We start from the raw sequence: 16,308 nt of genomic DNA on the forward strand, positions 1-16,308 counted from the left end.
TGCACCATCTCTCATACACATGTGCTTAGGTAATGTAACCAGCATACACCATCCCTTATACACATGTACACAGGTAATATAACCAGCATACACCATCCCTCATACACATGTGCTCAGGTAATGTAACCAGCATACACCATCCCTTATACACATGTACACAGGTAATATAATCGGCATAAACCATCCCTCATACACAGGTAATATAACCAGCATAACACCATCCCTCATACACAGGTAATATAACCGGCATACACCATCCCTCATACACATGTGCTCAGGTAATATAACCAGTATACACCATCCCTCATACACAGGTAATATAACCAGCATACACCATCCCTCATACACAGGTAATGTAACCAGCATAACACCATCCCTCATACACACGTGCTCAAGTAATATAACCAGCATGCACTATACCTCATACACATGTGCTTAGGTAATGTAACCAGCATACACCATCCCTCATACACAGGTAATGTAACCAGCATAACACCATCCCTCATACACAGGTAATATAACCGGCATACACCATCCCTCATACACAGGTAATATAACCAGCTTACACCATCCCTCATATACAGGTAATATAACCAGCATACACCATCCCTCATACACATGTGCTCAGGTAATGTAACCGGCATACACCATCCCTCATACACATGTGCTCAGGTAATATAACCAGTATACACCATCCCTTATACACATGTACACAGGTAATGTAACCAGCATACACCATCCCTCATACACATGTGCTCAGGTAATGTAACCAGCATACACCATCCCTCATACACATGTGCTCAGGTAATATAACCAGCATACATCATCCCTCATATACCCAGGTAATATAACCAGCATACACCTTCCTTCATACACATGTGCTCAGGTAATATAACCAGCATACACCATCCCTTATACACATGTACACAGGTAATGTAACCAGCATACACCATCCCTCATACACAGGTAATATAACCGGCATACACCATCCCTCATACACATGTGCTCAGGTAATAGAACCAGCATACACCATTCCTCATACACATGTGCTCAGGTAATATAACCGGCATACACCATCCCTCATACACAGGTAATATAACCAGCATACACCATCCCTCATACACATGTGCTCAGGTAATATAACCAGCATACACCATCCCTCATACACATGTGCTCAGGTAATGTAACCAGCATACACCATCCCTTATACACATGTACACAGGTAATATAATCGGCATACACCATCCCTCATACACATGTGCTCAGGTAATATAACCGGCATACACCATCCCTCATACACAGGTAAAATAACCAGCATACACCATCCCTCATACACAGGTAATATAACCGGCATACACCATCCCTCATACACAGATAATATAACCGGCATACACCATCCCTCATACACATGTGCTCAGGTAATATAACCAGCACACACCATCCCTCATACACAGGTAATATAACCAGCATGCACCATCCCTCATACACATGTGCATAGGTAATATAACCAGTATACACCATCCCTCATACACATGTGCTCAGGTAATATAACCAGTATACACCATCCCTCATACACATGTGCTCAGGTAATATAACCAGTATACACCATCCCTCATACACATGTGCTCAGGTAATATAACCGGCATACACCATCCCTCATACACATGTGCTCAGGTAATATAACCGGCATACACCATCCCTCATACACAGGTAATATAACCGGCATACACCATCCCTCATACACAGGTAATATAACCGGCATACACCATCCCTCATACACATGTGCTCAGGTAATATAACCAGCACACACCATCCCTCATACTCAGGTAATATAACCAGCACACACCATCCCTCATACACAGGTAATATAACCGACATACACCATCCCTCATACACAGGTAATATAACCGGCATACACCATCCCTCATACACAGGTAATATAACCGGCATACACCATCCCTCATACACAGGTAATATAACCAGCATACACCATCCCTCATACACATGTGCTCAGGTAATATAACCAGCATACACCATCCCTCATACACATGTGCTCAGGTAATATAACCGGCATACACCATCCCTCATACACAGTTAATGTAACCAGCATACACCATCCCTCATACACATGTGCTCAGGTAATATAACCAGTATACACCATCCCTCATACACGGGTAATATAACCAGCATACACCATCCCTCATACACATGTGCTCAGGTAATATAACCAGCATACACCATTCCTCATACACATGTGCTCAGGTAATATAACCGGCATACACCATCCCTCATACACAGGTAATATAACCAGCATACACCATCCCTCATACACATGTGCTCAGGTAATATAACCAGCATACACCATTCCTCATACACATGTGCTCAGGTAATATAACCGGCATACACCATTCCTCATACACATGTGCTCAGATAATATAACCGGCATAAACCATCCCTCATACACAGGTAATGTAACCGGCATACACCATCCCTCATACACAGGTAATATAACCAGCATGCACCATCCCTCATACACATTTGCTCAGGTAATGTAACCAGCATACACCATCCCTCATACACAGGTAATATAACCAGCATACACCATCCCTCATACACAGGTAATGTAACCAGCATACACCATCCCTCATACACATGTACACAGGTAATGTAACCAGCATACACCATCCCTCATACACAGGTAATATAACCGGCATACACCATCCGTCATACACATGTGCTCAGGTAATATAACCAGCATACACCATTCCTCATACACATGTGCTCAGGTAATATAACCAGCATACACCATCCCTCATACACAGGTAATATAACCAGCATACACCATCCCTCATACACATGTGCATAGGTAATATAACCAGTATACACCATCCCTCATACACATGTGCTCAGGTAATATAACCGGCATACACCATCCCTCATACACATGTAATATAACCAGCATACACTATCCCTCATACACAGGTAATATAACCGGCATACACCATCCCTCATACACATGTGCGCAGGTAATATAACCAGCATACACCATTCCTCATACACATGTGCTCAGGTAATATAACCGGCATACACCATCCCTCATACACAGGTAATATAACCAGCATACACCATCCCTCATACACATGTGCTCAAGTAATATAACCGGCATACACCATCCCTCATACACATGTGCTCAGGTAATATATCCAGCATACACCATTCCTCATACACATGTGCTCAGATAATATAACCGGCATAAACCATCCCTCATACACAGGTAATATAACCAGCATACACCATCCCTCATACACAGGTAATGTAACCAGCATACACCATCCCTCATACACATGTGCTCAGGTAAGGTAACCAGCATACATCATCCCTCATACACATGTGCTCAGGTAATATAACCAGTATACACCATCCCTCATACACAGGTAATATAACCAGCATACACCATCCCTCATACACAGGTAATATAACCGGCATACACCATCCCTCATACACATGTGCTCAGGTAATATAACCAGCATACACCATTCCTCATACACATGTGCTCAGGTAATATAACCAGCATACACCATCCCTCATACACAGGTAATATAACCAGCATACACCATCCCTCATACACATGTGCATAGGTAATATAACCAGTATACACCATCCCTCATACACATGTGCTCAGGTAATATAACCGGCATACACCATCCCTCATACACATGTGCTCAGGTAATATAACCGGCATACACCATCCCTCATACACAGGTAATATAACCGGCATACACCATCCCTCATACACAGGTAATATAACCGACATACACCATCCCTCATACACAGGTAATATAACCGGCATACACCATCCCTCATACACAGGTAATATAACCGGCATACACCATCCCTCATACACAGGTAATATAACCAGCATACACCATCCCTCATACACATGTGCTCAGGTAATTTAACCAGCATACACCATTCCTCATACACATGTGCTCAGGTAATATAACCGGCATACACCATCCCTCATACACAGTTAATGTAACCAGCATACACCATCCCTCATACACATGTGCTCAGGTAATATAACCAGTATACACCATCCCTCATACACATGTGCTCAGGTAATATAACCAGTATACACCATCCCTCATACACAGGTAATATAACCAGCATACACCATCCCTCATACACATGTGCTCAGGTAATATAACCAGCATACACCATCCCTCATACACATGTGCTCAGGTAATATAACCGGCATACACCATCCCTCATACACAGGTAATATAACCAGCATACACCATCCCTCATACACATGTGCTCAGGTAATATAACCAGCATACACCATTCCTCATACACATGTGCTCAGGTAATATAACCGGCATACACCATCCCTCATACACATGTGCTCAGGTAATATATCCAGCATACACCATTCCTCATACACATGTGCTCAGATAATATAACCGGCATAAACCATCCCTCATACACAGGTAATGTAACCGGCATACACCATCCCTCATACACAGGTAATATAACCAGCATGCACCATCCCTCATACACATTTGCTCAGGTAATGTAACCAGCATACACCATCCCTCATACACAGGTAATATAACCAGCATACACCATCCCTCATACACAGGTAATATAACCAGCATACACCATCCCTCATACACATGTACACAGGTAATGTAACCAGCATACACCATCCCTCATACACAGGTAATATAACCGGCATACACCATCCGTCATACACATGTGCTCAGGTAATATAACCAGCATACACCATTCCTCATACACATGTGCTCAGGTAATATAACCGGCATACACCATCCCTCATACACATGTAATATAACCAGCATACACTATCCCTCATACACAGGTAATATAACCGGCATACACCATCCCTCATACACATGTGCTCAGGTAATATAACCAGCATACACCATTCCTCATACACATGTGCTCAGGTAATATAACCAGCATACACCATCCCTCATACACATGTGCTCAGGTAATATAACCGGCATACACCATCCCTCATACACAGGTAATATAACCGGCATACACCATCCCTCATACACAGGTAATATAACCGGCATACACCATCCCTCATATACAGGTAATATATCCAGCATACACCATTCCTCATACACATGTGCTCAGATAATATAACCGGCATAAACCATCCCTCATACACAGGTAATATAACCAGCATACACCATCCCTCATACACAGGTAATGTAACCAGCATACACCATCCCTCATACACATGTGCTCAGGTAATATAACCAGTATACACCATCCCTCATACACAGGTAATGTAACCAGCATACATCATCCCTCATACACATGTGCTCAGGTAATATAACCAGTATACACCATCCCTCATACACAGGTAATATAACCAGCATACACCATCCCTCATACACATGTGCTCAGGTAATGTAACCAGCATACACCATCCCTCATACACATGTGCTCAGGTAATATAACCAGCATACATCATCCCTCATACACAGGTAATATAACCAGCATAACACCATCCCTCATACACAGGTAATATAACCGGCATACACCATCCCTCATACACATGTGCTCAGGTAATATAACCAGTATACACCATCCCTCATACACAGGTAATATAACCAGCATACACCATCCCTCATACACATGTGCTCAGGTAATGTAACCAGCATACACCATCCCTCATACACATGTGCTCAGGTAATATAACCAGCATACATCATCCCTCATACACAGGTAATATAACCGGCATACACCATCCCTCATACACAGGTAATATAACCGGCATACACCATCCCTCATATACAGGTAATATATCCAGCATACACCATTCCTCATACACATGTGCTCAGGTAATATAACCGGCATACACCATCCCTCATACACAGGTAATATAACCAGCATGCACCATCCCTCATACACATGTGCTCAGGTAATATAACCAGTATACACCATCCCTCATACACAGGTAATATAACCAGCATACACCATCCCTCATACACATGTGCATAGGTAATATAACCAGTATACACCATCCCTCATACACATGTGCTCAGGTAATATAACCGGCATACACCATCCCTCATACACATGTGCTCAGGTAATATAACCGGCATACACCATCCCTCATACACAGGTAATATAACCGGCATACACCATCCCTCATACACAGGTAATATAACCGGCATACACCATCCCTCATATACAGGTAATATATCCAGCATACACCATTCCTCATACACATGTGCTCAGATAATATAACCGGCATAAACCATCCCTCATACACAGGTAATATAACCAGCATACACCATCCCTCATACACATGTGCTCAGGTAATGTAACCAGCATACACCATCCCTCATACACATGTGCTCAGGTAATATAACCAGCATACACCATTCCTCATACACATGTGCTCAGGTAATATAACCGGCATACACCATCCCTCATACACAGGTAATATAACCAGCATACACCATCCCTCATACACATGTGCTCAGGTAATATAACCAGCATACACCATCCCTCATACACATGTGCTCAGGTAATGTAACCAGCATACACCATCCCTTATACACATGTACACAGGTAATATAATCGGCATACACCATCCCTCATACACATGTGCTCAGGTAATATAACCAGCATACATCATCCCTCATACACAGGTAATATAACCGGCATACACCATCCCTCATACACAGGTAATATAACCGGCATACACCATCCCTCATATACAGGTAATATATCCAGCATACACCATTCCTCATACACATGTGCTCAGGTAATATAACCGGCATACACCATCCCTCATACACAGGTAATATAACCAGCATGCACCATCCCTCATACACATGTGCTCAGGTAATATAACCAGCATACACCATCCCTCATACACATGTGCTCAGGTAATGTAACCAGCATACACCATCCCTTATACACATGTACACAGGTAATATAATCGGCATACACCATCCCTCATACACATGTGCTCAGGTAATATAACCGGCATACACCATCCCTCATACACAGGTAAAATAACCAGCATACACCATCCCTCATACACAGGTAATATAACCGGCATACACCATCCCTCATACACAGGTAATATAACCGGCATACACCATCCCTCATACACATGTGCTCAGGTAATATAACCAGCACACACCATCCCTCATACACAGGTAATATAACCAGCATACACCATCCCTCATACACACATGCTCAGGTAATATAACCAGCATACATCATCCCTCATACACATGTGCTCAGGTAATATAACCAGCATACACCATCCCTCATACACATGTGCTCAGGTAATATAACCGGCATACACCATCCCTCATACACAGTTAATGTAACCAGCATACACCATCCCTCATACACATGTGCTCAGGTAATATAACCAGTATACACCATCCCTCATACACAGGTAATGTAACCAGCATACACCATCCCTCATACACATGTGCTCAGGTAATATAACCGGCATACACCATCCCTCATACACAGGTAATATAACCAGCATACATTATCCCTCATACACAGGTAATATAACCAGCATACACCATCCCTATTACACATGTACACAGGTAATATAACCAGCATACACCATCCCTCATACACATGTGCTCAGGTAATATAACCGGCATACACCATCCCTCATACACATGTACACAGGTAATATAACCAGCATACACCATCCCTCATACACAGGTAATATAACCAGCATACACCATCCCTCATACACATGTGCTCAGGTAATGTAACCAGTATACATCATCCCTCATACACAGGTAATATAACCAGCATAACACCATCCCTCATACACAGGTAATATAACCGGCATACACCATCCCTCATACACATGTACACAGGTAATGTAACCAGCATACACCATCCCTCATACACACATGCTCAGGTAATATAACCAGCATACATCATCCCTCATACACATGTGCTCAGGTAATATAACCAGCATACACCATCCCTCATACACAGGTAATATAACCAGCATACACCATCCCTCATACACAGGTAATATAACCAGCATACACCATCCCTCATACACATGTACACAGGTAATATAACCAGCATACACCATCCCTCATACACAGGTAATATAACCAGCATACACCATCCCTGGGAGGCAATCGGGAATCCGACTGCCTAAATACCGGCAGCCGGCTTCCCGACTGCCATTTCCCGGCAAGGGTGAAATGCCGGGCATCTAGATGTAGACGCCCGCATTTCCCCGACGCCGGGAAACCGGCGCCCGGCATCCCGACTGTAGGCATCCCGATCGTAGGGATGCCGGGCGCCGCGAGCGGACAGCCGCGGGGGGGAGGGTTAGGTTTAGGGCTCCCGGGGGGGACTTAGGGTTAGGCACCCCCTCGGGAGGGTTAGGTTAGGGGGAGGGAGGGTTAGGGTTAGGCACCCCCGGGGGGGAATTAGGGTTAGGCACCCCCCCCCCCCCCCCGGGGGACTTAGGTTTAGGCAGCGGGGAAGGGGGTGGTTAGGGTTAGGCACTTGGGGGGGGAAGTTAGGGTTAGGCACCCCTAAGGAGGGTTAGGGTTAGGGGGGGGTTAGTTTAGTAAATACTTACCTATCCACGATCGGGATTTCCAGCGCTGTCGGGCTTCTTCTGCGTCGCACTCTGCTCCTGTCGGGCTGCCGCTGATGGGAATCGAACCATGCGGCCGGCTGTATTTCATACCAATTCCCCATCCCTCATACACATGTACACAGGTAATATAACCAGGATACACCATCCCTCATACACACATGTGCTCAGGTAATATAACCAGCATACATCATCCCTCATATACCCAGGTAATATAACCAGAATACACCATCCTTCATACACATGTGCTCAGGTAATATAACCAGCATACACCATCCCTTATACACATGTACACAGATAATGTAACCAGCATACACCATCCCTCATACACAGGTAATATAACCAGCATACACCATTCCTCATACACATGTGCTCAGGTATTCTAACCAGCATACATCATCCCTCATATACCCAGGTAATATAACCAGCATACACCATCCCTCATACACAGGTAATATAACCAGCATAACACCATCCCTCATACACACGTGCTCAAGTAATATAACCAGCATGCACTATCCCTCATACACATGTGCTCAGGTAATATAACCGGCAAACACCATCCCTCATACACAGGTAATATAACCAGCATACACCATCCCTCATACACACATGCTCAGGTAATATAACCAGCATACACCATCCCTTACACACATGTACACAGGTAATCTAACCAGCATACACCATCCCTCATACACACGTGCTCAAGTAATATAACCAGCATGCACTATCCCTCATACACATGTACACAGGTAATATAATCAGCATACACCATCCCTCATACACATGTGCTCAGGTAATATAACCAGCATACACCATCCCTCATACACAGGTAATATAACCGGCATACACCATCCCTCATACACAGGTATTATAACCAGCATACACCATCCCTCATATACATGTGCTCAGGTAATGTAACCGGCATACACCATCCCTCATACACATGTGCTCAGGTAATATAACCGGCATACACCATCCCTCATACACATGTGCTCAGGTAATATAACCAGCATACACCATCCCTCATACACAGGTAATATGACCAGCATACACCATCCCTCATACACAGGTAATGTAACCAGCATACACCATCCCTCATACACATGTGCTCAGGTAATATAACCAGCATACACCATCCCTCATACACAGGTAATATAACCAGCATACACCATCCCTCATACACAGGTAATATAACCAGCATACACCATCCCTCATACACATGTGCTCAGGTAATGTAACCGGCATACACCATCCCTCATACACATGTGCTCAGGTAAGGTAACCAGCATACATCATCCCTCATATACCCAGGTAATATAACCAGCATACACCATCCTTCATACACATGTGCTCAGGTAATATAACCAGCATACACCATCCCTTATACACATGTACTCAGGTATTGTAACCAGCATACACCATCCCTCATACACACGTGCTCAAGTAATATAACCAGCATGCACTATCCCTCATACACATGTACACAGGTAATATAACCGGCAAACACCATCCCTCATACACAGGTAATATAACCAGCATACACCATCCCTCATACACAGGTAATATAACCGGCATACACCATCCCTCATACACAGGTAATATAACCAGTATACACCATCCCTCATACACAGGTAATATAACCAGCATACACCATCCCTCATACACATGTGCTCAGGTAATGTAACCAGCATACACCATCCCTCATACACATGTGCTTAGGTAATGTAACCAGCATACACCATCCCTCATACACAGGTAATATAACCAGCATAACACCATCCCTCATACACACGTGCTCAAGTAATATAACCAGCATGCACTATCCCTCATACACATGTGCTCAGGTAATGTAACCGGCATACACCATCCCTCATACACATGTGCTCAGGTAAGGTAACCAGCATACATCATCCCTCATACACATGTGCTCAGTTAATATAACCAGTATACACCATCCCTCATACACAGGTAATATAACCAGCATACACCATCCCTCATACACATGTGCTCAGGTAATGTAACCAGCATACACCATCCCTCATACACATGTGCTCAGGTAATATAACCAGCATACATCATCCCTCATATACCCAGGTAATATAACCAGCATACACCATCCTTCATACACATGTGCTCAGGTAATATAACCAGCATACACCATCCCTTATACACATGTACACAGGTAATGTAACCAGCATGCACCATCCCTCATACACAGGTAATATAACCGGCATACACCATCCCTCATACACATGTGCTCAGGTAATATAACCAGCATACACCATTCCTCATACACATGTGCTCAGGTAATATAACTGGCATACACCATCCCTCATACACAGGTAATATAACCAGCATACACTATCCCTCATACACAGGTAATGTAACCGGCATACACCATCCCTCATACACAGGTTAATATAGCCAGCATACACCATCCCTCATGCTCAGGTAATGTAACCAGCATACACCATCCCTCATACACAGGTAATATAACCAGCATACACCATCCCTCATGCACATGTGCTCAGGTAATATAACCAGCATACACCATCCCTCATACACATGTGCTCAGGTAATATAACCAGCATACACCATCCCTCATACACATGTGCTCAGGTAAGGTAACCAGCATACACCATCCCTCATACAGATGTACACAGGTAATATAACCATCTGTCTTTCTCTCTCAATTTCAGAGGAGTTGGTAGAAGATTTGGAGAGTCCGCCACAATGGGACATGGTGGATATATTAATATTTCTGGACGAACTGTTTGACTTCTAAGGACAATTGTGTTTTGTTTTTTTTGTGTGATTTGCTTTATTAAACAGTTTATTTTTCATGTTGTGTGTGTGTGTACGCTACACAAGGGACTCGGGATCCAGTCTTCCCTTTGATCAGACCAGTAACACGGGGCCCAGTAACTTTTCTGTATTTAGTCTGTATGGTTCTACCTAGGGAGATGTTAGAGGAGAAGGAACAATACTGGGGTATTGCAGTTCTCTTATGGCCTCCAGTGAAGAAACCACTGAGGCAACCTGGCCTCCATTCTCCAGACCTCTATCTTGCTATAGAATCCTCCACTGAAGGTGACTTAGAACTTGTCCATCTATCGCTATGGTATCAGAGTACAACCAGCACACCCGGTCTCTCCCACTATTATACAGGAACATATCTGGTACATATATAGTGCTCTGAGGTCACAGTGGCCCGCTGGAGACCTATACACAGAACATTGTAAGTCACATAAGGAACAGAGGCAGACACATGGCTGTCCCATTGGGAGGGGATGGTTTGTGGAGCAAAGCACCACACTCACAGAGATAGGACAACCTTTCCTGTGACATCTGTATCTAAGTTCTTAATCAGGGGTCCAATCACTGGATTAAATATTTTGTGGGGTAGTTGGTAAAAATGGTTTGATACACAGAGAGAACACAGGCTATAAAAACACTGATACTATACAGCAGGGGATTGACCATTCGTTCATGAAGATGCAGCACGGTCCCAAGACCAGGCATGGCAGACTACCAGAAGTGCAATCAATGCTATTTATTAAACATAACTCATGAAGTTGCATGGGATGAGACTGCAGCCAGATGGGTTTTCTCTAACGTGGTTGCGTGGGATGAGATTGCAGCCATATGGGCTTTCTGACTAGTTGCATGGGATGAGACTGCTGCCAGATGGGCTTTCTTTGGCGTGGTTGCATGGGATGAGACTGCAGCCAGGTGGGCTTTCAATGACGTGGTTGCATGGGATGAGACTGCAGCCAGGTGGGTTTTCTCTGGTTGCATGGAATGAGACTGCAGTCAGATGGGCTTTCTCTGACGTGGTTGCATCCTATGTGCAGAACAGATTTCCTTTTTCTCCCGCAACCCCTCAGTGATGCCACTGGGGATCTATTACCACAGGGACATATGCACCCCATAGTGTCCTTATTTGTTTTCACTAAATAGATAAACCATTTTTTAATTCTTCTATGTAGATTTATAGATTCCACACATGACTCAGTAACTCAGGGATCGGCAGTTTGAATCCCGACGCTGGAAGACCGGCAGTGAAGATCCCGGATAATATGGTGCTGGGTAGTGTAGCCTGTGTGCAGAGTAATGGGGATTGGATAATATGGTGCAGGGTAGTGTAGCCTGGTGCAGAGTAATGGGGGCAGGATAATATGGTGCTGGGTAGTGGAGCCTGTGTACAGAGTAATGGGGGCAGTTTAATTTGGGGTGGGGTAGTGTAGTGTGTGCAGAGTAATGGGGGCAGGATAATATGGTGCGGGGTAGTGTAGCCTGTGTGCAGAGTAATGGGGGCAGGATAATATGGTGCAGGGTAGTGTGTACAGAGTAATGGGCAGGATAATATGGTGTGGGGTAGTATAGTGTGTGCAGAGTAATGGAGGCAGGATAATATGGTGCGGGGTAGTATAGTGTGTGCAGAGTAATGGGGGCAGGATAATATGGTGCGGGGTAGTGTGTGCAGAGTAATAGGGGCAGGATAATATGGTGCAGGGTAGTGTAGTGTGTGCAGAGTAACGGGGGTAGGATAATATGGTGCAGGGTAGTGTAGTGTGTGCAGAGTAACGGGGGTAGGATAATATGGTGCTGGGTAGTGTAGTGTGTGCAAAGTAATGGGGGCAGGATAACAAGAGATATGGTAAGAACTTACCTTTGTTATCTCTTTCTACGAAGTCCATAGGGTCCACAGGGTTGACCTTGGGGTATAGGTTGGGAACCAAATCCGGGCATCACGCAGTTAAAGCTTTTAGCTCCCAGGATGCACTTGGGTCCACTCTCCCTATAGCCCCGCCCCCCAGCCAGAGGCACCTCAGTTTGTAAGTAGCCAAAGGCCGGAGGAGGAGAGAAAAAGAGAAAGAAAACTGGATCACTCACGAACCATACTCACAGAAAAGGAGACTGGAAACCGGTGACCAGTAACACAGCCCATATGAAGCCAGGTGCATCAGGGCGGGCGCCCTTTGGACCCTATGGACGTCATAGAAACAGAGATAACAAAGGTAAGTTCTTACCATATCTCTTGTTTTCTACTTCAGGGTCCATAGGGTTGACCTTGGGGATGTCCCAAAGCAGTTCAACCAAGGGTGGGGACGCTCCTGTGCTGAGAGGAGAATCCGTCGCCAAAAAGGAAGCATCCTGAGAGGCAAAGGAAACCAATGCCTAGAACCTTAAAAAGGTGTGGACAGAAGACCACGTGGTCACCTAGTAAGGCAAAACAGCCGAGGCGCCACAGCGAGCCGCACACGAGGGTTACCTGGCCCGAGAAAAAACAAGTCTCAACGACAGAAATACCCACCCATGGGTAGGCCCCTGAGGAAGTCATACGAGGCCATCCAGCCAACACTTCATTATAGGCCGGCCATCCGTTCCTGTGAAAACCAGAAACCGCAGACCACCGATAAGGAGTCCGATTTCCATAAGGAACTTGAACGGATCACATAAAGCCAAAGAGGCCGGACCACAGTCAATGAGACCACACCAGCCGAGAGGATTGGGGACTGAATGGTCGTACCATAAGTTCCAGAATAATATGGAACCTAAAAACCACTCTAAGAAGAAACACAGGGCGAGAGCAACTCACACCCTGACATGATGCCCTCCAGAAGAACGAGGCACATGAGAACGCTCCCAATTCAGACACTCCTGGTTAATATAAACACCCTGAGAGAGAGAGAGCTTAAACAATAGACCATGTAATGGCTATCACAACCAGCGGTTCCATTGACTGTCCCCGGAGGGAACAAAGAACCACTACTAACTCCCAAGGAGTCCCTAAGGAGGACAAATGGAGGCATAATACAGAAAACACTCCAAAGGATGAACCGGATACCAGAGTGGAGCGATTCCATATTTTAACCATACAGACAGTGTAGAGATCCGCACTGTCAGGAAGGCCAGGCTGAGGGTGAAACCCAAGCCAGCCGGAAGGAATGCCAGAATATCTGGAAATCCTGGACACTGGAGGATCGTATCGATAGGTACGATACCATAAGAATTATGTATGCCACAGTCCATGGCAGATCCCAGCAAAGTCTGGCCTATCTGCTCTAAACATCTCAATGAAGACAGAGCCAGGGAAGCCCTAGGACCACAGTAGGGGCGCAGTCAAAGACAAACGATCCAGGTCCAGGGAAAAACAAGGACCCTGAGACAACAGGTCCAGATAGTGAAGCAGTAGGAACGGAGCATCGATGAGGAGACTCCGAAAATCTTAGTACCAGTGATGTCTGGGACGAACTGGAGCCCCCAGAAGGAAAGCCCCTCCGTCTCAAATTAAACTTCCGAAGACCTTGAGGAAGAAGGGAGACCGGAGGACACAGGTACACAAAGTGGAAGGACCACTTCACTGACAAAGAGTCAGAAGGCCATGAAGATCAATCACCTCAGGGAGGCCCCCTCTGCTCACCAGGAGTTGAAACCTCTCTTGGAGAAGAGACTAGTCCCCGGGATGCACGTCGTGACGGCTGAGGAAGCCCGCTTCCCAATGGAGAGCTCGGGGAATGAACACTGCAGAGTTGGCCAGGAGAAGAACCTTGGACCATGTCAGAATGTATGACATTCCTGTCATTGCCACCCAACTAACAGTGTTGCCTAGATGGAAGCCACTGTGGTGACACTGTCGGATTGAACCTATTCAGGTTTACCGTGACATATGGGTTAGGCCAGAGTGAAGGCCCAAGACAGATTAAAGTTCCAACAAGTTAAGTGGCAGGGCGGAAGCGACAGACGTCCAGCTGCCCCGAAACAAATGCGGACCAGACACTGTCTGTAGCAAAGAATACCCTGGACGAGATGGCCATAGCCACCCGGACAGAGACTGACTCGCCTCCAGAGAGAGCATCATCGTACGAACAGCGATCCCATAGAAAAAACTCGATCCAACCGGAGAGGAGTCTATTATGGCAAGGCCTGGAATGGAACTGAGCACATTCCACCCTACCAAAAGGTAGACACTCTGGTAGGCCGCGCATCACCAAGAGTAATGACATATGTCGACTGCGTAGACATCCGCACACTCCAAGTTGAAGAGCTGAGATCTTGTATTACGCCAGAAAAATTCTCAGATTCTGAGAATCCAGCAGTGCTCCCAGATGAAGAATACCCTGTTAGTGGTGGCAGGGAGGACTTTTTCTCCGTTGACTATTTATCTGTGCCGAGAAGAAGCCACGGTTATCCTGACCTGGCGGTAAAGTACCTCGGTGATCCTGCTAAAAGCAGGAGGCCGCCCAGATAAAGGAGCATTCGGATACACTGAACAGGTGAACTGTCAGAAAATCCATAAAGCTGGTAGACCCCGGTGGCGTTGAGGACAGTCCCAAAAGGCAGAGCCCGAAACTTGCAAGTGTTGCTGTGGCACAGCAAACCTGAACCCATGCAGATGAGAGGTAGGTACGTATCCTGAATACTCAGATATACCGTAAAGTCCCCAGGCTCCAAACCTCGGATGATGGAGCATGGAGGATTCCACCTGAGTTCAGGCACCCTTGGAATCTGATTCAGGGATTTGAGAGAGTATAGGCAAATGGGGACCAGTCAGTCACTGCCCCAGAAAGAAAGTAGAACAACCAGTCCCTCGCTAAGATAGTGAGGCTGGCCAAAATAGCTCTGCTTACCGCAAAGACTGTATAGCTTTC

General features: G+C 45.3%; 1 protein-coding gene across 1 annotated transcript in view; it reads left to right on the plus strand.

Annotated features, from left to right (window-relative positions):
* The window catches only part of LOC148443340 (zinc finger protein 777-like), a 130,506-nt gene extending 119,010 nt beyond the window's left edge, over positions 1 to 11,496 (plus strand). Inside the window, exon 5 of the mRNA XM_088462955.1 lies at positions 11,353 to 11,496. Coding sequence (XP_088319081.1) covers positions 11,353 to 11,438 — 86 coding nt within the window. The 3' untranslated portion in view covers positions 11,439 to 11,496. The remainder of the gene's footprint in view (positions 1 to 11,352) is intronic.
* Positions 11,497 to 16,308: the final 4,812 nt, after the last annotated feature.

Source organism: Taudactylus pleione, unplaced genomic scaffold, assembly GCF_031769625.1.
Source record: "Taudactylus pleione unplaced genomic scaffold, aTauple2 ptg001297l, whole genome shotgun sequence".
Lineage (NCBI taxonomy): Eukaryota > Metazoa > Chordata > Amphibia > Anura > Myobatrachidae > Taudactylus > Taudactylus pleione.